Source organism: Erinaceus europaeus, chromosome 2 (assembly GCF_950295315.1).
Source record: "Erinaceus europaeus chromosome 2, mEriEur2.1, whole genome shotgun sequence".
NCBI classification, from domain to species: Eukaryota; Metazoa; Chordata; class Mammalia; order Eulipotyphla; family Erinaceidae; genus Erinaceus; species Erinaceus europaeus.
This window is the reverse complement of record NC_080163.1, coordinates 187,773,157-187,795,510: the sequence shown is the minus strand read 5'-3', so window position 1 is coordinate 187,795,510 and position 22,354 is coordinate 187,773,157. Positions and strand designations below refer to the sequence as shown.

At 48.5% G+C, this 22,354-nt stretch overlaps 2 protein-coding genes across 2 annotated transcripts in view; one reads left to right on the top strand and one right to left on the bottom strand.

Annotated features, from left to right (window-relative positions):
• The window catches only part of SAMD4B (sterile alpha motif domain containing 4B), a 48,734-nt gene extending 42,541 nt beyond the window's left edge, over window positions 1-6,193 (bottom strand). The window contains exon 1 of the mRNA XM_060185910.1: window positions 6,051-6,193. The gene's annotated coding sequence lies outside the window, so the exon portion shown is untranslated. The remainder of the gene's footprint in view (window positions 1-6,050) is intronic.
• A 7,323-nt stretch (window positions 6,194-13,516) lies between these two features.
• GMFG (glia maturation factor gamma) lies at window positions 13,517-21,259 on the top strand. The gene is made up of 7 exons (XM_060185909.1): window positions 13,517-13,582; window positions 13,983-14,079; window positions 14,283-14,332; window positions 16,749-16,798; window positions 19,703-19,785; window positions 20,597-20,670; window positions 21,103-21,259. Exons 1-7 carry the CDS (start codon window positions 13,580-13,582, stop codon window positions 21,172-21,174), a joined length of 429 nt encoding a protein of 142 aa, XP_060041892.1. The 5' UTR covers window positions 13,517-13,579; the 3' UTR covers window positions 21,175-21,259.
• Window positions 21,260-22,354: the final 1,095 nt, after the last annotated feature.

Genomic DNA, 22,354 nt, shown 5'->3' with positions numbered 1-22,354 from the left:
AAAGTTTCTCTTGGACAGCACGCTTACTTTGTCATGTATACCACCCCTCTTCAAGCCTGGCTCCCCACACACTAAAAGAAGCTTCAGTGCTGTAGTATCTTTCCATCTGTCTCTCTACTTTTCCACCTGTAAAAGTCACCTTGGAGTGGTAAAGTCCCACTGATAAATAAATGTTCCTTTAAAAATTATCAGAAACACGTGAAACTTGCATCAAGTAGACTAATCAACAGATTTACACCAAAACAAAACTACCCACAGTAATCTACTTACCCAGCTTTCAAAGTTCTCAGCCCTAGTAACCTAAACCTGAGGCAGGAGACTGAACATCGGTACTCCTGAAGCTACCACTAAATAAGGCCATTTATTTCATTCCTGCCTCTCCTGGTGAGAACCCAAAGGCAAGTCTGGTTGGTAAGTTTTGGATCCACACAATTCCAGAATGAGAGTGACTGGGACTGGAGAACAGGGAGGGAGACCATCATCAACACTCAGGAAGGTCATGGGATAGAATCACTGTCCTACTTGGCTCAGCAAGAGAGTGCTTCTGGGTTTAGAATCTCAAAACACGTCTCTAAGGACCCTCTGTCATCAGTATGAGCATACTCACTCAGGGAAGAAACTATTTTCTGAAGTCATGTTAGTTCTGGACTTTTCAGTATCATAAGCCTATTAATTTTCTCTCCTTATTAAACCAGTTTAAGCTGAGGTTCTGTCACTTATGTCTTTGGAGCCCTAATATCCCCCCACCCCACACACACTCTGCAAACACTGAACATGTATATACAGGACACTGACTTCTCTAATCCTTACAATCCTATGATGAGGATATCACAAATTATTTAAAAAGATGATCTATTTCATATGAATGTGTGAGATAGAGAGCAAGGTCAGAGAACTGCTTCGGCATCTACAGTGATGGGTTTCTCACATGCAAGCCATGCACTCTTTCCATGCTGAGCCACCAAGGCATCATTCCCTTCCTTTCTTTTCTTTAGGTGAGAAACTCTAGGTAGATCACAAAACTGGCAAACAGCAACATGGGATACAAACCTTATCTATCTAGTCCCAGATCTGCAAACTTAACCGTTGTACTACACTGCACCCAACCCTATCTGAACAGAAAATCCAACCCTCTGACGCAAGGCATCTTAAGATGGACAGGAGTCAGAGACCTTCTATAATATTTGTGTCACCTGACCTCAATTTCATCATCTGTAAAATGAGGATAATGGTAGTTTATCCTTCTCATAGGATTCCTGTGATTATGACATGAGACAACACATGGGAAGCATTTAAACAGTGAGCAGCAGATAATAATTATGCAATAAATGGTAGTCATTAATATTACTACTCTGTGGGTCACTAAAGAGCAGCTGACAACACAATGTAGACTGGAGAGATCTGCTTGCTTTCATCTTTGACCTCTGGGTGAAGATGCCATGGATGAGAGAAGAGGAGGCTTCTCCTGTTTTCTGACCCATTGAATGTGCTGTCTCCTTTGCCAGGAGGTTTACTCAATAGTCTCGAGTCCTGTGGATCATTCGTTTCATTTCTCAGTGCTCCCAAATAAAGGGCTCCTTCTCTTCATTTCCCTCTGTCTTCACTACAGGCTTCACCGCTCCAGCATGAGTTTTTCAGACACAGAAAGAGACAGAGTCAGAGAAGCAAAGAGAGAAGAGAAAGAAAGTGAAAGAGACCACAGCAGTGATGTGGTCTCTTCATGTGGTGGGGGTTAGGCTTGAGCTAGGGCTGCACATATGGCAGAACAGCACACTATCCATGTGAGCTATTCTGCCAGCCCAGGGCTCCGCTCCCTTTCTTCCCGTTAAATTCCCACACTTCATGTACTTCATGTCCTGCCCCATGCACCTGCCCCATCCCTCCACTGTACTGTGAGTTCCCTGAAGGCAGGCCCCCGTGTTTAGCCTGTGATGTTTTCTTCTCTCAACCCTAGAGAAAACGATCCCTTGAAGAAAGCTGAGAGTCCTATGGAGGACTTAACATGAAAAAAGGATTGGAGGGGAGTAGAGAAGTCAACCAGGACGGAATGTGGCAGGTCAACAGGAACAGAACCTAGCTGGCGTTGCTCAGAATCAGGATAAATAGTAAGAGGTGGAGCAAAAAGTCTCTTCTAGAAGAAAAAGGGAGAAGGAAGCAGTGGTCAGCCTGAAATGGGGAGTGCGACCTAAAGAACTTAAGAGGTTTCTGGCTTACTGCAGAAGGAAGAGCTACCCATCCTACACTATGATTCCCAATAATGTACAGATAGCAGATTCCCACCTTGTGGGGTTCAGAGAAGACCCAGACCCAGACGCATCCCCAGTAATTTCCAAACTTCCAGTCCAGTGAGAGTGAGTAGGATACTACATGAAAAACTGTAAGGGAGTGGTCCAGGAGGTAGCACAGTGAATAAAGCACTGGACTCTCAAGCATGAGGTCCTGAGTTCAATCCCTGGCAGCACATGTACCAGAGTGATATCTGATTCTTTCTCTCTCCTCCTATCTTTCTCATGAATAAATAAATAAAATCTTAAAAAAAAAAAAAAAACTGAAAGGAAGAGGGGCTCTAATAAGTGCTACTGAGGGCTCTGGGCAGGAAAACAGAGAAGAAAGACTTGATGGTGCCTTAAGGGGAATGGGAGAGATGAGAAGAAACAGACATGTCTGTTTAGGAGGAGGCAGTGTGAAACTGAAGCACTAAAGGCTGGGGAAAGGTGTGGCGGGGGAACCAGGAGAAAGTCTCATTCAAAGGCAGAATGTGAAATCATTGCTCAGAGGGTGAAGTGACCTTGTCAAGTCAGAATCCTTTCAAGGTGGAGAGAGTCTGTCTGGAGGGTGGGCACATCACACAGGGAATCCCTGGGAAAACGGGGCGAGTTCACAGGGCACAGAAGCACACCCTGAAGCAACTTTCAAGGTAGCTTCTGTGAAGAAAAGGGAACTCTCCCTAGAAGGCAGTTGTTCTCAAATTTGAGCATGCAACAGAGTCACAGATGGATGGGCCCTCAGACCAGGTTTCTGAGTTAGCAAGTCTGGGTTGGGACCCAAGAATTTGCATTTCTAGCGCTTTCCCAGTAATTCTCATGCTGCTGATTGAGGAACCACACTTTAAAATCACTGCTACAGAGGAAAGAATTCTTTAATGATGGTTTGTTTATTTGCTTGTTTATTTTTCTTAAAGGGAGACACCAGAAGACTGCTCAGCTCTGGCACGTATGGTGTGACAGGATCAAACCTGGGAGTTGTTGGGCCCGCAAGTTCTGTGCTACTGCTGACCCACCTTTCCTTTTAAGGGATTCCTTAATCCTCAAGGAGAAAAATGAAAGCTTCTGAAAAGAAGATAAATGGTACAGGGAGCCCTCAAGAAGGTTCTGAGGAACATTCTTTTTAAAAAATATGTATGTATTCCTTTTTGCTGCCCTTGTTTTATTGTTGTAGTTATTGTTGTTGATGTCATCGCTGTTGGATAGGACAGAGAGAAATGGAGAGAGGAGGGAAGACAGAGAGGGGGAGGGAAAGAGAGACACCTGCAGACCTGCTTCACCACCTGTGAAGCGACTCTCCTGCAGGTGGAAAGCTGGGGGCTTGAACCAGGATCCTTACCCCGGTCCTTGTGCTTTGCACCAAGTGCGTTTAACCCACTGCGCTACTGCCCGACTCCCTCTGAGAAGCATTCTAAGGGCCTCAGTTTCTGAAGGGAGGATGGGTCTGAGACAACAACTTATGAGGGTTGGGATCTCAAGGGGGGTGTGGTGTCTCGAGAATCTATTAAAAGACATGGAAGTCCTAGAGAAGGGAAAGTTGGGGACCTCTGAAGAGATAATGGGGGAAGGAGGCTCAGATCTGAGAAGGAGCTGTAAGTTATTCTCAGAAGAAAGAGAATGGAGGAAATCAGAGGGTGTAAATAGGGCTGTAAAAGGGGAGGGTCCTGAAGAAGGTTTCAGGGGGGAGGTGAGTAGTGGAATCTGAGAGCTCTGAGCAAGTCTCAGGCTGTACTAAAGGTTGGGATGTTGATGCAGGGAAATCTGGGGGAAAACCCTCTACAGAGGGAGTTTGGGGGGAAGGTATGGTTTTCTGTGACAAGCCGTGGACATCCTACAGCAAGGGTAGAAGAGGTCTTCTCAGAGACTCTGAACACAGGTGAGGATAATCTTCCATGTCTTCCAAAGGGGAAGTTAAGTCTTCTGAGGGAAAGTGAGAATGCCAGAGGAGAGGATTTTCAGAAAGCATTCTAGAATTTTTAAGAGGTCAGAGTTATTCTCATGCCTGAGCCTCCAAAGTCCCAGGTTCAATCTCCTGCACCAGCAGTGCTCTGGTAAAAGATAGATAGATAGATAGATAGATAGAACACACACAAACACATCTCAGAGTTATTTTGAAGACTAAGGGTGTGTGTGGGCTTTTTACTGAGGATTCTAAAGGATTTCAGTAAACCCAGGAAGGAGAGTTTAGGGAAAGAAATTAGTAAAATCACGAGGCAAAGTCTCTTGGTAGAGCAAGGAATGGTGATTCAGGGGTTCTGGAGGTGGTGTTGGGAGGGCTTCTGGGAGGCATTTCGAGGGCATATCTCAGGAATGCTTGAAGGGATGTTGTAAGATGCGAAGATGTGAAAAACTACACCTTACTGGAGTCATGGAGAGGCCCTGAGACGCACATCTAGAAGAAGGAATTCTGAAGGGGCTTCTCCAGGCTATAAGAGAAGCCATGACAGAACTGTTTGGAATCCTCAACAAGAAATTTTTGGAACCTATAGAGAAAGATACACAGGGGCCAGGTGGTGGCGCACCTGACTGAACACACATTATACTGCACAAGGACCCAGGTTCGAGGCCTGGTCCCCACCTACAGGCGGAAAGCTTTGCCAGTGGTGAAGCAGAGCTGCAGGTATCACTGTCTCTCTCCTTCTCTATCTCCTCCTGTCCTCTCAATTTCTGGCTGTCTCTACCCAGTAAAAAAAGATAATAATAATAATAATAATAATACAGAGATTCACATGACAGCTTTTAAAAAATGCTTTTGGAATATGGGAGATTTTGGGCAATCTCTGGAAGAGACTTTTGGGTTAAGTGTGGTAAGGTCTTACGGGCAGATTTTTTTTTTTTCTTCTGAAGTCCATGAGGCGTAATCTTTAGCAGGACCCAGAAGGACAACTTCAGTGATAGGTGCTGGGGGAGTGTGTGCAAGGGGAGCTAGTGGTGATGGGGGGGCCCTCCTGGGCTGAATCTGGGGATCTTTCAAGTCACTCTGAAGATTTTTAAAAATTAAGTATGTGTGTGTGTGTGTGTGTGTGTGTATCTTCAGGGGACACTGGGGGGAGGGGACATTCTGAAGGATCTGAGGGGGAAGGTCCTGAGATTTGGGGGGGCGCTGTGTGAGAGGGGGGACATTCTCGGGGTGGGGGAGAAGCTGGGGTGTCAGGTGGGGCTCCGGGGGGAGACTTCTGCACAGGGTCTGCAGGCGAGGGGGGCTAGGCGCAGGGAGACTCTGAAGAGAGTCCTTTTGGTTTCTCAGGGAGGCTCGTGCAGAAGCCGGCTGACATATTTTGTGGGAACAGGCGAGGAGTGGCCTCCGGGGAATATTTCTGGAGCGAGGAGGATGGTGACGGGGGAGAGGTCTCTCTCAGCGAGACTGGCCGTGTTAAGCAGGAGTCTCGGGGCCACAGGACGGACGTGGGGGCTCTCTAGGCGTGGGGGGCCCTGCGACAGCTCGGGGGTCGGTGGGGAGGGCCTCCGGGGGGTGTCAGAAGCAGCTCCGGGGGTCCCGAGAGAGGCGCCCCCGCCGGCCGGCCCCCCGCGACCCCGCGGGCGTGAGGAGGGTTTCCGAGGGAAGCTCCGGAGGCGGCCTGCGAGGCCGACTCGGGGTCCGGGCGCCGGGGGTTCTCTCCGGGGCCGGGACCCCCGAGCCCCGCGCGGTCCGCGCCCGCCGCCGCCCGCCGCTCAGGGTCCCTGAGAGGGCGGGGCCGCCCGCGCGGCCTGGGGCGCCCTGAGGTGAGCCCCGCGCGCCCCGACCCGCCGCCGCCCCGCGTCCGCCCGGCCCTGACCGCCACTCACTGCCTCGGCCTCCTCCTCCGCCGCCGCCGCCGCCGCCGCCGCCCGAGCCTCCTCAGGCCGCCGCCGCCGCCGCCCCCTCTCCGGCCCGCGAGCTCCCCTCCCTCCCTCCTCCCGCACCGACCACCGCCGCCGCCGCCGCCGCCGTCGCGCTGCGTCACCGCGCCGTGCGTCACCGCCCCTGGCCCCGCCCCTCCCGGCGGCCGCGCGCCGCCATTAGCTCACGCCGCGGTGACGAACGGCGCGGCCGCCAACGGGCGGCGAGGGCAGCCCGAAGGGCGGGAGGTGTGCGCGGAGAAAGGCGGGGTCCCGGCCCACAGGGGAGCGACGGGGCTCCGGCCAGGCCCGAGAGGCCCGCCCCCCGGGCAGGGGGATTGGCTGGCCGTGAGGATGACGGGCAGTCGGCCCGGCCGGGACCTCGGGGCCGATGGGCGGGGCGCGCGCGGCGTTGCCACAGCAACGGGCCGGGCGGCGGAGCCCGGGGCTGAACCTCCCGGCCGGCAGGGGGCGATCGCGCTCGCGTCCGGCGCTCCGCTCCTCCCTGCGCCCCACTTGGGGCTTCCGCGCTGCGGCGCCCCGGCGTCCCGGGAGCTTCTCGGGAGCGGCTGCTGCGGCTCGCAAATCGGAGCAGGACTGGGAGACGAGGCCCCAGAGACCAAAATAAGAGTCGTTGCTCTGACTTTTTTTTTTAAGATTAAAAATGCAGTTTTCTTTTTCTAATCTTTATTCATTCATTGGATAGAGACAGCTAGGAATCTAGAGAGAAGGGGAGAGGGAGAAAGAGACAGCTGCAGGTCCTGCTTTCCCCCTGCAGGTGGGGACCCGGGGCGAGAACCTGAGTCCTTGTGCGTGGTCATCCATGCACTTAACCAGGTGCGCCACCACCGGGACACTCCTTTCTTTTCCCTTTTTCCTTGTCCCTTTCCTTTCCTTCTGAAGGCAGAGGAGGCTTGAACCTGAGTCCTTGTGCACAGTAACATGCACTCAACCCGACGCGCCACCATCGCCTGGCCTTACTTCCTCTCTCTCTCTGTCTCTCTGTCTTTCTCTCTTTCTTCTTTTTTTCCCCAGAGCCCTGCTCAGCTCTGGTTTATAGTGATGCAAGGGATTAAGCTTGAGACTTTGGAGACTTGTTGCATTAACCATTATACTGTCTCCCCCACCGACTCTTGTAATCTCTCCACAACACCCATTTCTCTGGGTCAGGGTGAGCCGATCTGAGGGCTCAGAAGACCCAAGAGAGCAAGAGACACATAGGTTAGAGGAAGTCCAAGAAACGCAATGTAGGGTGCAGGTAGAATTCAAGGCAAGGAGTGGCGAGGAGTGATGGGATTTATGTTTGCCTTGGACTTGGCCTGAGGGCTCTAGGGAGAGTGTGGTGAGTTAGGGGCTTGGAAAGGTGTCTCCGGCTGCTACTTGAAGGACAGACTGGATGGAATAGATCTGGGGAGGCAGCCTGGGTGGGCGAAGGGCCTTTTCATCAGGTGTGTGTGGGGGGGTGGCTGATGGATGATGAGGAGGAGGTATCCGTGGGAGAGAAGGCCCTGAAGTTAACTGTGGAGAGAGGGGGAAATCCAAGGCAGGGAGGGGCACAGCTGTCAGGAGGTAGCATAGTGGTTATGCAAGAGAATTTCATACCTGAGATATCAGAAGTCCCAGCTTCACCATAAACAAAGGCAGGGTGGCCCAAGAGATGGCACAGTGGACAAAGTATTGAGCTCTCAAGCATGAGTTTCTGAATTAGATCCTTAGCATAGCATGTGCCAGAGTGATGCTCTGGTTCTCTCATAACTAAATCTCAACAACAAAAATATGAGGGGCCAGATGGTGGCTCACCTAGTTGAGCACACATGTTACAATGCACAAAGACCTGGGTTCGAGCTCCTGGTCCCCACTTGCAGGGGGGGAAAGCTTTTTGAGTGGTGAAGCAGTGTTGCAGGCATCTCTCTGTTTCCTTCTCACCCCCATCCCTCTCAATTTCTGGCTGTCTCTATTCAATAAAGATAATTTTAAAAATTAGAAAAGGAAAAATCTTCCCTCAAAAATGAGACAACATCATAGTAGCAGAAATTTGTCTTTCTCATTAAATAATTTTTTTAAAAAAGTAGGGGGCTGGGCGGTAGCACAGCGGGTTAAGTGCACATGGTGCAAAGTTCAAGGGGCATAAGGATCTCAGTTCGAGCTCCCAGTTCCCCACTGTGGAGGCACCAAGCAAATCCACCACTCCTGGCAGCCAATTTTTCCTTTCCTACTTTTTAGCCCCCCTTTGTATTTCATTTGTTAAGACAGAGATAAATTGAGATGAACTAGGGATATAATGTGGGGGGTGGGGGCTCAAACCTGGTTCCTTGCACATAGTAATCTGTGCACTCAACCAAGTATGCTACCACCCACCCACCCACCCCCATGAAAAAGGGTGGCTAGGAAGACAACATAATGGTTTTGCAAAAAGACTTTCATGCCAGAGGCTCTAAGGTCCTTGATTCAGTTCCCAGCACTGGCCAGTGCTCTGGTCTCTCATAACAAAACAAATAAAATTATTTTATAAAATTATTTATTTTTATAAAATTATTTATTTTTGCAAAACAGAGGAGTGGCCAGGAGGTGGCGCAGCAGGTAAAATATTGTACTTTTTGTACATCGTCCAGAGTTTCATCCCTGGTACTGGCACTGTGTATGGCAGAGTGATGCTCAACTTCTCCTTCTCTTTCTCGCTAATCAATAAATCTTTTTTTTTTGGGGGGGGTGTCGTCTCCCTGGCTTCACTGCTCTGAGCTAACTTTTTCCAGACAGGAAGTGCCAGAGAGGTAGAAAGGGGGGGAGGGATACCCTCCACTGAGGTGCCAGACATACTAAAAACTGAACATGTGCACTATCCAGGTGAGCTATTTTGCTGGTCCTAAAATTATATCTTAAGTATTGTACGTATTTCATGAGAGAAAGAATCCAGAGACCTAATCTCGCATTTGTGGTGCTGAGGCTTGAACCCGAGGCCTCAACACATACAAACCCTGCTCTACTAGCTCAGCCACTTCTCTTTAGTCTGTTTGTTTCTAGAGCACTTGAGCAGCTCTGCTTTATGGTGCAGGGGATTGAACCTGGGACCTTGGAGCCTCAGGTATGAGAGTCTCTCTGCATAACCATCATGCTATCTACCCCTGCCCAACACTTCTCCAACCACAAGAAATACTTTATTTCATTTAATTTTATTTATTTATGTTGCCTCCAGGCTTATCGCTGGGGCTCAGTGCCTGCACAAGTGGTCAAGTGGTGGTGCCGGTACCAAGCCCCAGTGATAACTCTAGTGGCAATAAAAGAAAGAAAGAAAGAATAAGAATAAGAAAAAGAAGACATCAAAGCTCAGTTCCACCATCTATGATGTTTCAGTTGCTCTTATTTTTGTTAATATTTATTTATTCCCTTCTTTTGTTGCCCTTTTTTTTGTTTTTTTTTTGTTGTTGTTGTAGTTATTATTGATGTTATTGTTGTTGGATAGTACAAAGAGAAATGGAGAGAGGAGGGGAAGACAGAGAGGGGAGAGAAAGACAGACACCTGCAGACCTGCTTCACTGCTTGTAAAGTGACTCCCCTGCAGGTGGGGAGCCGGGGCTCAAACCAGGATCCTTATACCGGTCCTTGTGCTTTGAGCCACCTGCGCTTAACCCGCTGTGCTACTGTCGACTCCCGCTCTTATTTTTCTTGACCTAATATGATGATCAGGATCAAACCCAAGACTTCAAGTTCTGCACTCAATTTCTGAGCCTCCTTCCTGACCCCAACCCCATTCCTGAATGGAATAATTCAGGGCTGGGTGGTGACTCACCTGGTTGAGTGCACAGGCTACTGTGCTCAAGGACCCTGGGATTAAGCCCCCAGTCCCCACCAGCAGGGGAGAAACTTCATGAGCAGTGAAGCAGTGCTGCAGAGCTGCAAGTCTCTCTCTCTCTCTCTCTCTCTCTCTCTCTCTCTCTCTCACACACACACACACCTTCCCCCCCTTATTCTATTTTATTTGATAGGGCAGAAATAAATTGAGAGGGGATGGAGAGGTAGATAGGCAGAGAAAGACCCCTGCAGACCTGCTTCATCACTTGGGAAACATCCACCCTGCAGTTGAGGAGTGGGGGCTCAAACTCGGGTCATTGCACCTGTGCTGAACTGAGTATTCCACAACCTAGCCCCCTGCCTCTCACCTTCTATCAAAAAAAAAAAAAAAAGTGGGAGGGGCAGAGGAAGATGACAGTGAGCAGCGGAGTTGTGCAGACATGAAGGCACAGGGATGATTCTCATGGCAAGAACTGAAGAGATGGCAGGGTCTGTGGACCGGGGAGATAGCACTGTGGTTGTGCACCAGACTTTCATGCTTGAAACCCCAGAGTTCCCAGCTTTAATCCCCAAACACCATCTTCTTGTGCCAGAACTAAGTAGTGCTGTGGTTGGTCTCTCTCTCTCTCTCCTCTCTGACTCACTTATGAAAATAAAATATTGTGAAAAAAAGAAAGAAAAAAAAGGAGAGCTATTTACAGAACGGAGACCCTCCCCACCCCAACTCTTCATCTGCACTACTCCAGCCTTTAGGTTCATGATTAGTCAACAACTTGTTTGGCTTTATATGTTAACTCTCTTTTCAGCCACCAGGTTCCAGATGCTAGCATGATGCCAACCAGACTTCCCTGGACAGACAACCCCACCAATGTGTCCTGGAGCTCCGCTTCCCCAGAACCCCACCCCAGTAGGGAAAGAGAGAGGCAGGCTGGGAGTATGGATAGACCTGTCAACATCCATGTTCAGCAGGGAAACAATTACAGAAGCCAGACCTTCCACCTTCTGCATCCCACAATGACCTTGGGTCCATACTCCTAGAGTGTTAAAGAATAGGAAGGCTATCAAGGGGAGGGGATGGGATACAGAGATCTGGTGGTTTTGTCAGTATTTCCTTTTTATAATAAATATAAAAAAACAACAACAACAAAAAAGGAGGCATTTGCAAAAGAGGCTGAGAAGGAGCAGCTTGAGGAGTGGGAAGAACACTAGGCCTGGAGTACACCCCAAAACCCAAGGGAAGAAGGGGATCTGGGAAATGATGGCCGGTGTCCACTGTGGGTGGCAGGACACAGCAGGTGACAGCTGAGAAGTGACCACCAGGCCCGGCACTGTAGAGCTTTAGGTGGCCCTGACAGTGGAATGTCAGCAGAGAGGGACAGACATAATAGTTTGTCATGACATATTGCACGAAAGTAAAAGACTCTGGGGTGGGGGTGGGGGAGAATACAAGTCCAAAAAGAATGACAGAGGACCTAGTGGGGGTTGTATTGTATTATGTGGGAAACTGGGAAATGTTATGCATGTACAAACTATTGTATTTACTGTTGAACGTAAAACATTAATTCCCCAATAAAGAAATTAAAAAAAAAGAGTCTGCCAGCAGAGGGTTGAAGAGAAAATTGGGAGGAGCCATTGGAGACAGCAAGTGAGGATGATTCTTTCGAGAAGCTTTGCTGAAAAGGGAAGGAAATGGGCCAGGCGGTGGGGGTAAGCACACACATTACAGTGCACAAGGATGCAGGTTTAAGACCCCAGTCCTCACCTGCAGGGGGAAAGAGGGAAAGGTATAAGGCTGCAGGTGTCTCTCTGCCTCTCTCCCTCTCTATTTCCCCTCCCCTATCAACTTCTCTCCATCTCTATCTAATAATAAATAAATGATTTTTTTCAAAGGGGGAAGGAAATGTATGGGGAGTGGCTGGATTGGAGATAAAGGTTTTGCTTTGAAGATGGAGGAGATAAAGCTAAGGAAAAGATGCAGAAGAGATGGGACATAGATAGGGCAGGAGTAGGTAGCATAAAATTTATGCAAAGAGACACTTGTGCCTGAAGCTCTGAAGTCACAGGTTCAATCCCCTGCACCACCATAAGCCAGAGCAGAGCAGTGTTATGGTTAAAAAAAAAAAAAAAAAAAAAAGATGGGACATAGATGATTCAGGTGGAATAAGATGTTTGCAGTGAATCCACAGAGTGGGTGGAGTTTTGGGATCCAGTGTCCACACAGAGGGGGAAGAGGCTTGTCCATTATCGGGGAGAGGGAGCAGCACAGTGAACCCACCAATGTGAGGTTGGGGTTGGGGTTGGGATGTGTGTAGATTCTTTTTTGTTTGCTTATATGTCCTCTCTGAAATACATAGAGCTTTCCTGTAAATCACCTCCCTTTTATTTCTCTTTTATATGACAGCTAGGACATTATATTGATTTTAGGGGGATTTATGTGTATAAGTAGATTCCATTATCTAGGAATTTCATTTCAGGATGGGAAAGGGGGCAAATCAAAAAGCTCTGAATAAAAAAAAAAAAAGGAGGAGCTCTGATGGGATTGAATGTCACTGTTGTGGGGAGAGGCTGGGAGAAGCTGAATAACTGCAGAGAAATTTAAGAACATGTTTATACATATTTATTTTACTTTAACGAGAGAGAGACAGAAGAAACACACACACACACACACACCAGAGTACTGCTCAGCTCTGGCTAATGGTGATGCTGGGGATTGAACCTGAGACTTCAGAGCCTCAGGCATGAAAGTCTTTTGCAGAACCATTATGCTGTCTCCCCAACCTTGCAGGGAAATTTTTACCTTGACCTAGGTACCATGGAGTCTCCTCTCTTCGTTTCCCCGTCAATGTAGTGACTGGCAGTTGGACTAGCAAATGTCTCTAGGCTCTCCTTTTTAGCTTCAGTATCGAAACATTTAAAAATATTTATTTGTTGGATACAGACAGAGACAAATTGAGAGGGAAGAGGAAGATAGAGAAACACTTGCAAGGGGCTGGGTGGGTGGTGGTGCACCTGGTTGAGTGCACATATTACAATGCGCAAGACCCGGGTTCAAGCCCCTGGTCCCCACCTGCAGGAGGAAAGCTTTGTAAGTCTCTCCCTCTCTATCACTCCATCCCTCTTGATTTCTGGCTGTCTTTATCCAATAAATAAAGGTAAGAGAGAGAGAGAGAAGGAGAGGGAAAGGGAATGGCCTACAGCACTGCTTCAGTGCTGGTAAAGTTTCTTCCTCACCTGCCACAGGTGGGGGCTGGAGACTTGAACTGGGAATCTTGCTCATGATAACAGGTGCACCAATACCTGGCCTCAGAAGCCAGACATTCTAGGTGTGTGTGTGTGTGTGTGTGTGTGTGTGTGTGTGTGTGTGTGTGTGTGTGTATGTGTGTGTATCCAGGAAGGCTTTCTGGAGGAGGAGAGAAGCTGAAGTATTCATTCTCAGCCTTTGCTGTGTATTGAGTCTGCCCATGGGATGCTGTTTTGTCTTCATGATAACCCTGAATCAGAGAAGTGACACACCTCAGCTAGGGTCACAGCTCTGTTGTCCTGGTTGATGGTGGGGAAGGAAGGAGCGGGGAGGAGCCCTCTGTGACAGTTGTCCGGAATGGGCACAAACAGGATGTGGTGTTGGATGAAACCTTTCCCCTACCCTACACCCCGCCCCTAGAAGACAGCGGAACTGAGAAGAGAAGAGGCCTGTGGACAGAACAGTCATGGTCAGGGGCCAGGGGGCTGGAGGGGAAGGGGCTGGGGTGTGGCTGGGCAGGGTTCTGGAAAAAGGTCAAGGTGCTAGACAGCAGGCAGGCCCTGGGAAGGAGACCCCCCTTTCTGCATTACCAGCCTGGCTGGGGGAAGTGACGAGACATGGTGGGGTTTCCGGGTTTAGACCCAGGTAGGCAGGCAAGCGCTGCCCTTGACCTCCCAGGAGGGCTGGAGACTGGCCCCAGCAGGCTGTGCACCTGCTTAGGCTAGGATGCCTTTTCCTATTGGCCACAGAGGAATTGCTTGGGTAGAGCTAAGAGAGACAGAGGGCTGAGGAAGGGGACCTGGTGGGGGCGAAGGGGGGACTGAACTCTGACTGGGGCTCCCACCCCGACCACCCTCATCCCCCTGCAGTCTGACTCCCTGGTGGTATGTGAGGTGGATCCAGAGCTCAAGGAAAAGCTGAGGAAATTCCGCTTCCGAAAAGAGACGGATAATGCAGCCATAATAAGTGAGTGTTGTGGGCAGGGGAGACAGCATAACGGTTATGTCTTATGCCAGAGGCTCAGAGATCTCAGGTTCAATCCTCTGCACCATTATAAGCCAGTGCTGAGAAGTGTTCTGGGGGGGGGGAGTGACTGTCCTCTCCCAACCAGGGAAGCTGAGAGGGAGGAAGGGGGTATCTAACTCCTGTCTTTCTCCCTCCCATCCCAGTGAAGGTGGACAAAGACCGACAGATGGTGGTGCTGGAGGAAGAATTTCAGGTGAATGAGAGGGGCTGGTGTGGATGGGCCCCCCTGGAACTGGGAGACCCCAGGGCTGGATGGATGCTAAGCACCTGGTCTAGGGGTCCAGAAAGATTTGGAGGTCAAATCCTGCTCACCTTTGACCCTGGACTTGAGAGTTTACCTGTAAGGGTTTTGGTTTCTTCAGTTGTGAACTGGGGACAATGGAACATCATTACTGTATATACGTTCAGTGATTTAAACCTTCTAATGGCTTGTCCATATATTATGGACGTAATATATGCTCTGTAAAATAATGATGGCCTTGATGAAGATTTATTTATTAATGAGAGAAGGAGATGGGGAGAAAGAGAGAGAGAGAGAGAAGGAGAAGAGAGCACTGGAGTATATTTCCATGTGGTGTCACACATGTGGTGTCAGGGATCAAACTAACCCCATGCTTGAGGATCCAACAGATTTATTTTATTTATTTATTTTTTAATATCCTTTTAAAAAGATTTTATTTATTTATTCATGAAGAAGATAGTTGGGGAGAGAGAGAGAGAGAACACCAGATATCACTGGTACATGTGCTGCTGGGGATTGAACTCGGGACCTCACACTTTAAATTCCAATGCTTTATCCATAGCAGCTCCTGGACCACTATTTTATTTTGTTATTATTTTTTTAATTGCCACCAGGGTTATTGCTAAGGCTCAGTGTCAGCACTATGAATCCACCACTCCCAGAGGCTGTTTTTTCCTTTTTTTTTTGTAAGATAGGACAGAGAGGAATTGAGAGGGGGGAGATAGAGAGAGAGAGGGAGAGAAAGACAGCTACAGACCTTCTTTACTGCTCACTCATGAAGTAGACCCCCTGCAGGCGGCGAGTGGGGGATTGGACCACTTCCTCCCGCTTAGCAGGGCCTGCCTCCCGGCCGCCTATTAATAAATTAACAATAAAATTAATTTTATAATAAAAATTTTAAAAATCTAGTGGAGATCATCTCCAGACAGGGAAACTGAGGCCTAGGAGGCTACACACTGGATTAAGTGTTGGACCCTTAATCATGAGGTCTCATGTTCAATTCCCAGCACTGCACGTGCCAGAGAACTCTGGTTCTCTCTCTCTGCTCTTGTGTAAATAAATAAATTAATTAATTCTACAATCTCTTTTCTCTTGCCTAATGACTATGGTTAGGATTTCCAGTACTATGTTGAGTAGTAATGGTGATAATGGACAGCCCTGCCTTGTCCCTGACTAGACAGGAGAAACTTTCAGTTTCTCACCATTGAGTATGATGTTGGCTGTAGGTTTGCTGTATGTATAACGCTTTTTTAAAAAAATGTATCCATCTCTTTATTTATTCCCTTTTGTTGTCCTTGTTGTTTTATTGTTGTAGTTATTACATTGTTGGATAGGACAGAAAGAAATGGAGAGAGGAGAGGAAGACAGAGAGGGGGAGAGAAAGACAGACACCTGCAGACCTGCTTCACTGCCTGTGAAGCCACGCTCTTGCAGGTGGCGAGCCGGGGGCTTGAACCCGGATCCTTCCGCCAGTCCTTGTGCTTTGCGCCACGTGCACTTAACCTGCTGCGCTACCGCCAAACTCCCTTAACACTTTTTTTTTTAAAGCACTTAGTACTAAGTGCTTTTGTTGTTGTTGTTGTTGTAGTTATTGATGTCGTCATTGTTGGATAGGACAGAGAGAAATGGAGAGAGGAGGGGAAGACAGAGAGGGGGAGAGAAAGACAGACACCTGCAGACCTGCTTCACCGTCTGTGAAGCGACTCCCCTGCAGGTGGGGAGCCGGGGGCTCAAACCGGGCGGATCCTTGCACTTTGTGCCACATGGGCTTAACCCACTGCGCTACCGCCGACTCCTGAGACTTTTTTTTTTTTTTAAAGATTTTATTTACTTATGAGAAAGATAGGAGAGAGAGAAAGGCCAGATATCACTCTGGTACATGTGGTGTCAAGAGATTGAACTCAGGACCTCACGCTTGAGAGTCCAGTGTTTTATCCATTGCTTTATCCATTCGAACCGGGATCCTGATGCTGTTCCGTGCACTTCGTGCCACGTGCACTTAACCCGCTGTGCCACAGCCCAGCTTCCAGTTTGTTTGCTTCCATTGTCCGTATTCCACATGTAAGTAAAACCATCTGGTTTGTTGAATAAACCTTTTTTTTTCTTTGTTGGGGGGGGGATTAATGGTTTACATTCAACAATAAAACATTGTAACAAAAAGTCAAATACAGTAGTTTGTACATATATAACATTTCGCAGTTTTCCACATAACAGTTCAACCCCTCTAGGTCGTCTGACCTCATGTTCCAGGACCTGAACCCTCCTCTCCACTCTAGAGTCTTTTACTTTGGTTGAATACACCAAAGTGGGTGTTTATTTAATGGTGGTATTTCCTCTTCTTTTTCTCTTTTTCTTTTTTTTGCTCTAGGACATTTCTCCAGAGGAATTAAAAGCAGAATTGCCTGAGAGACAGCCCAGGTATTCTGGGGGCAGAGGAGGGATGGAGTGTGTGTGTGGGGGCTAAGTGTTAACGGAGGTGGAGACCCAGAAATGACTTGGGCTGCAGTCCTGTTCCTGGACTCAGGATCTTCATGTCTGAGGCCAGATGTTCATCCTGAAGCCTGTTTTTTTCTTTCTCTTCCTCCTTCCTTCCTCCCTCTTTTCCTTCTTCCCTTCTCTCCTTCCTTCCTTCGTTTTTTCTTTCTCTTTCTTTTCCATCATAAGTGCTTCACGGCTCCAGGCTAACTTTTTCAGATAGACAGAGGGAGAAAGATGGAGAGAGACGGTGGAGCATCCCTCAGTGATGTGGGGGCTGAACTTGAACCTGGGCCGTGCCCATGACAAAGCAGGTGCACTATTCAAGTGAGCCTACCTTGCCGGTTCCTGAAGACTCTTTGTTTACGTGCCAGGACATTTTGTTGATGAATTGTGCCCTGATAGTCCTATGTGATAGTATTGATAATTTGCCTTTTAAAATATATTTCATGTACTTATTGGAGAGAGGGAAATAGAGAGGGAAGAAAAGATAGATAGATAGAGAGAGAGAGAGAGAGAGAGAGACCTGCAGCACTGCTTCACCATTCATGAAGCTTCCCTCCTGCAGGTGGGGACTGGGGGCCTGAATCCAGGTCCTTGCACATTGTAAGACATTCACTGTACTCAGTGAGCCACTTCCTGGCCCTTTTATTTCAAGATTTATTTATTTATTCAAGATTTATTTCTTTATGAGAGAGAAGAAGAGAACCAGAGCATCATTCTAAGCACAAACAGTGCCAAGACCTCATCTCGTGCTTGAGCATCCAGTGTTCTGGTCACCTCCAGGCCTCTTGTTGGCTTTTTTTTTTTTTTTAAATATTTTTATATTTATTTATTGACTTATTCCCTTTTGTTGCCCTTGTTGTTTTATTGTTGTAGTTATTACTGTTGTTGTTAGTGATGTCGTCATTATTGGATAGGACAGAGAGAAATGGAGAGAGGAGGGGAAGACAGAGAGGGGGAGAGAAAGACAGACACCTGCAGACCTGCTTCACCGCCTGTGAAGTGACTCCCCTGCAGGTGGGGAGCTGGGGCTCAAGCCAGGATCCTTACGCCGGCCCTTGCGCTTCACGCCACCTGGGCTGAACCAGCTGCGCTACCGCCCGACTCCCTCTTGTTGGCTTTATTTATTTTTTTATTTTATCTCATTTTAATTTTAGTAAAGATCCTGTCAAGTTCTGGTCTCAACCATTGTACTTAGTTCATTAAAAAAAAGGAGGGGCCAGACAGTGTCGCACTTGGTTAAGTGCACATACTACAGTGCAGCACAAGTATCCAGGTTCAAACCCCTGGTCCCCACCTGCAGGAGGAAATCTTCACAAGTGGTGAAGCAGTGTTGCAGGTATCTGTCTCTCTCCCTCTCTTATCTCCCCTTCCCTCTCAATTTCTCTCTGTCTCTATCCAATAATATAGAAAATTTTTTAAAAAGGGAAAGAAAACTGCCTTTTTCCCCAGTGCTTTGGGTTGCATAGCAATTATTTGACCTCAGGTGATGGGGGGGGGGGGCTCCTGTGGGAAGCCAGGTGAACCTTGTACTTTCTGGTGTGTTGGTGGAGGAGCTCTAGATACTTCTCAGAAAACTGGTCTGTTTAGCTTTTCTGTGTTGAGTGTTGCATGCTCTGAGACTTTGAGCCCCAATCCCAGGCAGTAGGTCTCTCAGCTAGAACCACTTTCTGGGGTGTCCGACAAGGGCGGTCACAAAGGGCCCCAGACCCCAGACCCCAGAAGGGAGCCTCACATGTTGTGTGCGCGCACATGTGTGTTTATATGCAGAGCACTCAATAAAAGGGAATAAATAAATAAATATTAAAAAAAAGAAACAGAACTTGAGAGGGAAGGGGAGATAGAAAGGGAGAGAGAAAGAGAGACACCTGCAGCCCTGCTTCACCACTGGTGAAGCTTCCTGGTGCAGGTGGGAACCAGAGGCTTGAACCAGGTCCTTGTGTATTATAACATGTGTGCCTTACCGGGCGTGTCACAGCCTGGCCCCCTCCTCCTCCTTCTTTTTCAGCTGAGAGAGACTAGAACACCATTCTGCCACTTATTCAAAGTATTTATTAGTGAGAGAGAGATAGCGAGAGGGAGGCGGAGGAGGGAGCCAGAGCATCACTCTGGTGCATGTGATACTGGGGACTGAACCCAGGATCTCATGCTAGAGAGTTCAATGCTTTATCCACTGCACCATTTCTTGGGATGCCACCCTGCTGGTTATGAAGTTCATTGTCTTACTTGTTGCTGTGTGGTGCTGGGGATGGAATCCAGGGCCTCACACATGCAGGCCATACAAGGCATGCACTGTACCACTGAGCCACATCCCTGGACCCCCAAAGCAGCATGCTTTTATTTATTTGGTAGAACTGGGGCCTCTCACATGCAAAATTGGACCATGCTGGGATGCCTTTTTTCATTCAGATTGAGAGGCAGAAAGATAAGGCTAGGGAGACAATATAATAGTTACACAAAAAGACTCCCATGCTTAAAGCACCAAAGGCCCCAGGTTCAATCCCCAGAACCACCATAAGCCAGAGATGAGCACTGCTCTGGTTAAAAGAAGAAGAAAAAGAAAAAGAAAAGGCAGAGAGAGGGAGTACGAGAGACCTCTGTTGGCATGACACCTCCTGTGTGGCTTGGGATCTTGAACCTGAGCTTCGCACATGGTGAGGCATGTGCCCTACTTGGTGAGCTTTCTCTCTGGCCCTGTCTCTATCTTTTAAACCATTTATTGTGTTTGAGGCCAGTATTTGGGTCTCACTTGTTAACTCTAGTTTCTGGGCTCAGATAATGGCAGCTTGGCTTGGGGTCCAGGCTGAGTTCCTGAGCCTAAATTCCTTCCTTTTACTGGTGCAGGTTCGTGGTTTATAGCTACAAGTATGTGCATGAGGATGGACGAGTATCCTACCCCCTGTGTTTCATCTTCTCCAGCCCTGTGGGTGAGCCAGCAATCCCCTTTCTCCTGGAAGAAGTTGTGTGTGTGTGTGTGTGTGTGTGTGTGTGCGCGCGCGCAGGGCTATGTGACTGGTGACTGGAAACGTGTGTGTGTGTGTGGAGGGCTTGGTAAATATGTAAGTATGTGGCACATTTGGTGTGTGAATGTTGAGGCTGTGGGGTGTAGGTGGGGGCTTGCATTCCTCTAGATCTCACCTATTGTTCTCAGTTCAGAGGTGCATAAGCAAACTCCCTCTTCCTTTCACTTGGAACCCTCTCTCTGGCCCCCAAATCATTTCTGAGAATCCCCAGAATAGCTTCAAACCCTCAAGCAAAATTGGAAAGTCGGAGTTTAGCTTCCAGGGATCTCTTCAGACCAGCTCCCTGGGAACCTCAGAAAACTCTGGGTCTGAGTGCCAGGTGGTGGTACCATCAGCTTGAGCACTCACATTACTATGGACAAGGACTAGGGTTTGAACCCCTGCTCCTCACCTGCAGGCATGATGCTTCATGAGTGGTAAAGCAGGTCTGCAGGTGCCTATCTCTCTTTTTCTCCCTATGTTCCCCTCCCCTCTTAATTTCTCTCTGACCCATCAAATGAAAATAGAGAGGAACAAAATAATAATAAAAAGGAAAAAAATGGTTGCCAGGAGCCATGGATTTGTAGTGCAGGCACCAACCCCAGGGTTAGCCCTGGTGACAAAAACAAACAAAACAAAACAATCAAACAAACAAACTCCAGGTCTTCAGGACATTACTAGGATCTTAAAGAACACCCCAGAACCCCACTTATGCTCCCTTCTTCTTTCCATGCAGGCTGCAAGCCTGAACAACAGATGATGTACGCAGGCAGCAAAAACAGGCTGGTGCAGACAGCCGAGCTCACAAAGGTCTGGGCCTGGAGGCTCTGCAGAGAGAGTGGGCAAGGAAGAAGCTGGGGGCGGGGCTGGATCTGAGGAAGGAGGGGCTGGGGGGACCCCCGTGAGTGAGGGAGAGAGGGCTGGGGGACCCCCGGTCTGAGGGAGGAGGGGCTGGGGGATCCCTGGGCTTGAGAAAAGAGGGGCTGAGGGATGGACCCTAGGTCTGAGGGGGAGGGGTTGGGGGTTGGACCTCTGGATCTGAGGAAGAGGGGCTGGGACATGGACACTGGGTCTGGGGGATGGGCTGAGGGATGGACCCTGGGTCTGAGGAAGAGTGGCTGGGGGTTAGACCCTTGGGTATGAGAAAGAGGAACTGAGGGGCCCCCAGGTCTGAGGGAGGAGGGAGGTGAGTCCTCTCTGTTCCTGGGCGGATCATAATTCTAAGGCCTCCTCCCTGCACAGGTGTTTGAAATTCGCACCACTGAAGACCTCACCGAGGCTTGGCTCCGAGAGAAGCTGTCATTCTTTCGTTGACTTCTGGGATGGGGTCTGAATTCCTAGAATCTGAACACTGGAGACCCTAAAGAAATTAAAATGCAAGAACTCAGAGATCCTCCTATATTCAGGCTCCGTTTCTGTTCCTCAATGTGGGCACCGGCCGGCAGTCCCTGCAGTATTGCAGTACCAGCTTCCCGCCAGCAGAGGACAGGCAGACCATGAGGACCCCAGCTAGTTCCGCCTGGAGGAGAGGATGGATGTCTAGTTCCTTGAAAATAGGGGGAGGGATCTCTAGGGTGACACTCCTAGAGATGGGGGGATATTTCAGTCTGGGGGGGCGGGGAGGAGCCCACTCCAAAGGAGAAAGCCTGAGGCCACGTCCAAAGGAGGACGCCTGGGGTCTTTCAGCCTAAAAGGAGCCAATGGGCGGGTTTCCCGTAGTCCCCTTTTCTTCCCCAGCTCTAGGGACCGGCAGACATTAGCTTGAGCCTGAGTCCCCAGGAAGCTAGAATTAATTTTTATTTATTTAAATCTTAATTATTTTATTTATTTATTTATTTATTTATTTATTTATTTATTTATTTATATTCACCAAAGTAGTGCTCAACTCTGGTTTATGGTGGTGCTGGGAAATTGAACCGGAGACTCTGTAGCCTCAAGCATGAAAGTTTTCTTGCATAACCATCATGCTATTTTCCCCATCCTATTTATTTTTAATATTTTATTTTGATTAAAAAATAGTAACTTTTCCCAGCGCACTGCTGCTCAGTTCTGTTTCATGATAGTGCTAGGGGTTGAACCTGGGACCTTGCAGCCTCAGGCATGAGAGTCTTTTTTGCACAACCATTATACTATCTCCCCAGCCCTATTTTAAAATATATATATTCGTTCATTTGTTGAATAGAGAGGGAGAGAGAGATGGAAGATGAACCAGAACCCCAGTCTAGCACATGAGGTACTGAAGATCAAACTCAGGACTTCATGCTTTCAAGTCCAAAGCTTTAGCCACTGTCCCACTTCCCAGGTCACCAGGCAGGAAGAAATGAAAGGCAGGAAAGTTGTTGGAGGCTCAAATGTAATAGCTCCACGGGTTTGGAAGTTGCTGGGGCAGATGGTTTGCATGGTTGGGTTAGCATGCACAGCCTTCTTTCTTCTGGGGTCTCTGAGCCTTTGACACAGGCTCTCTCTGTCTCTGTCTCCGCAGAACATACATGAG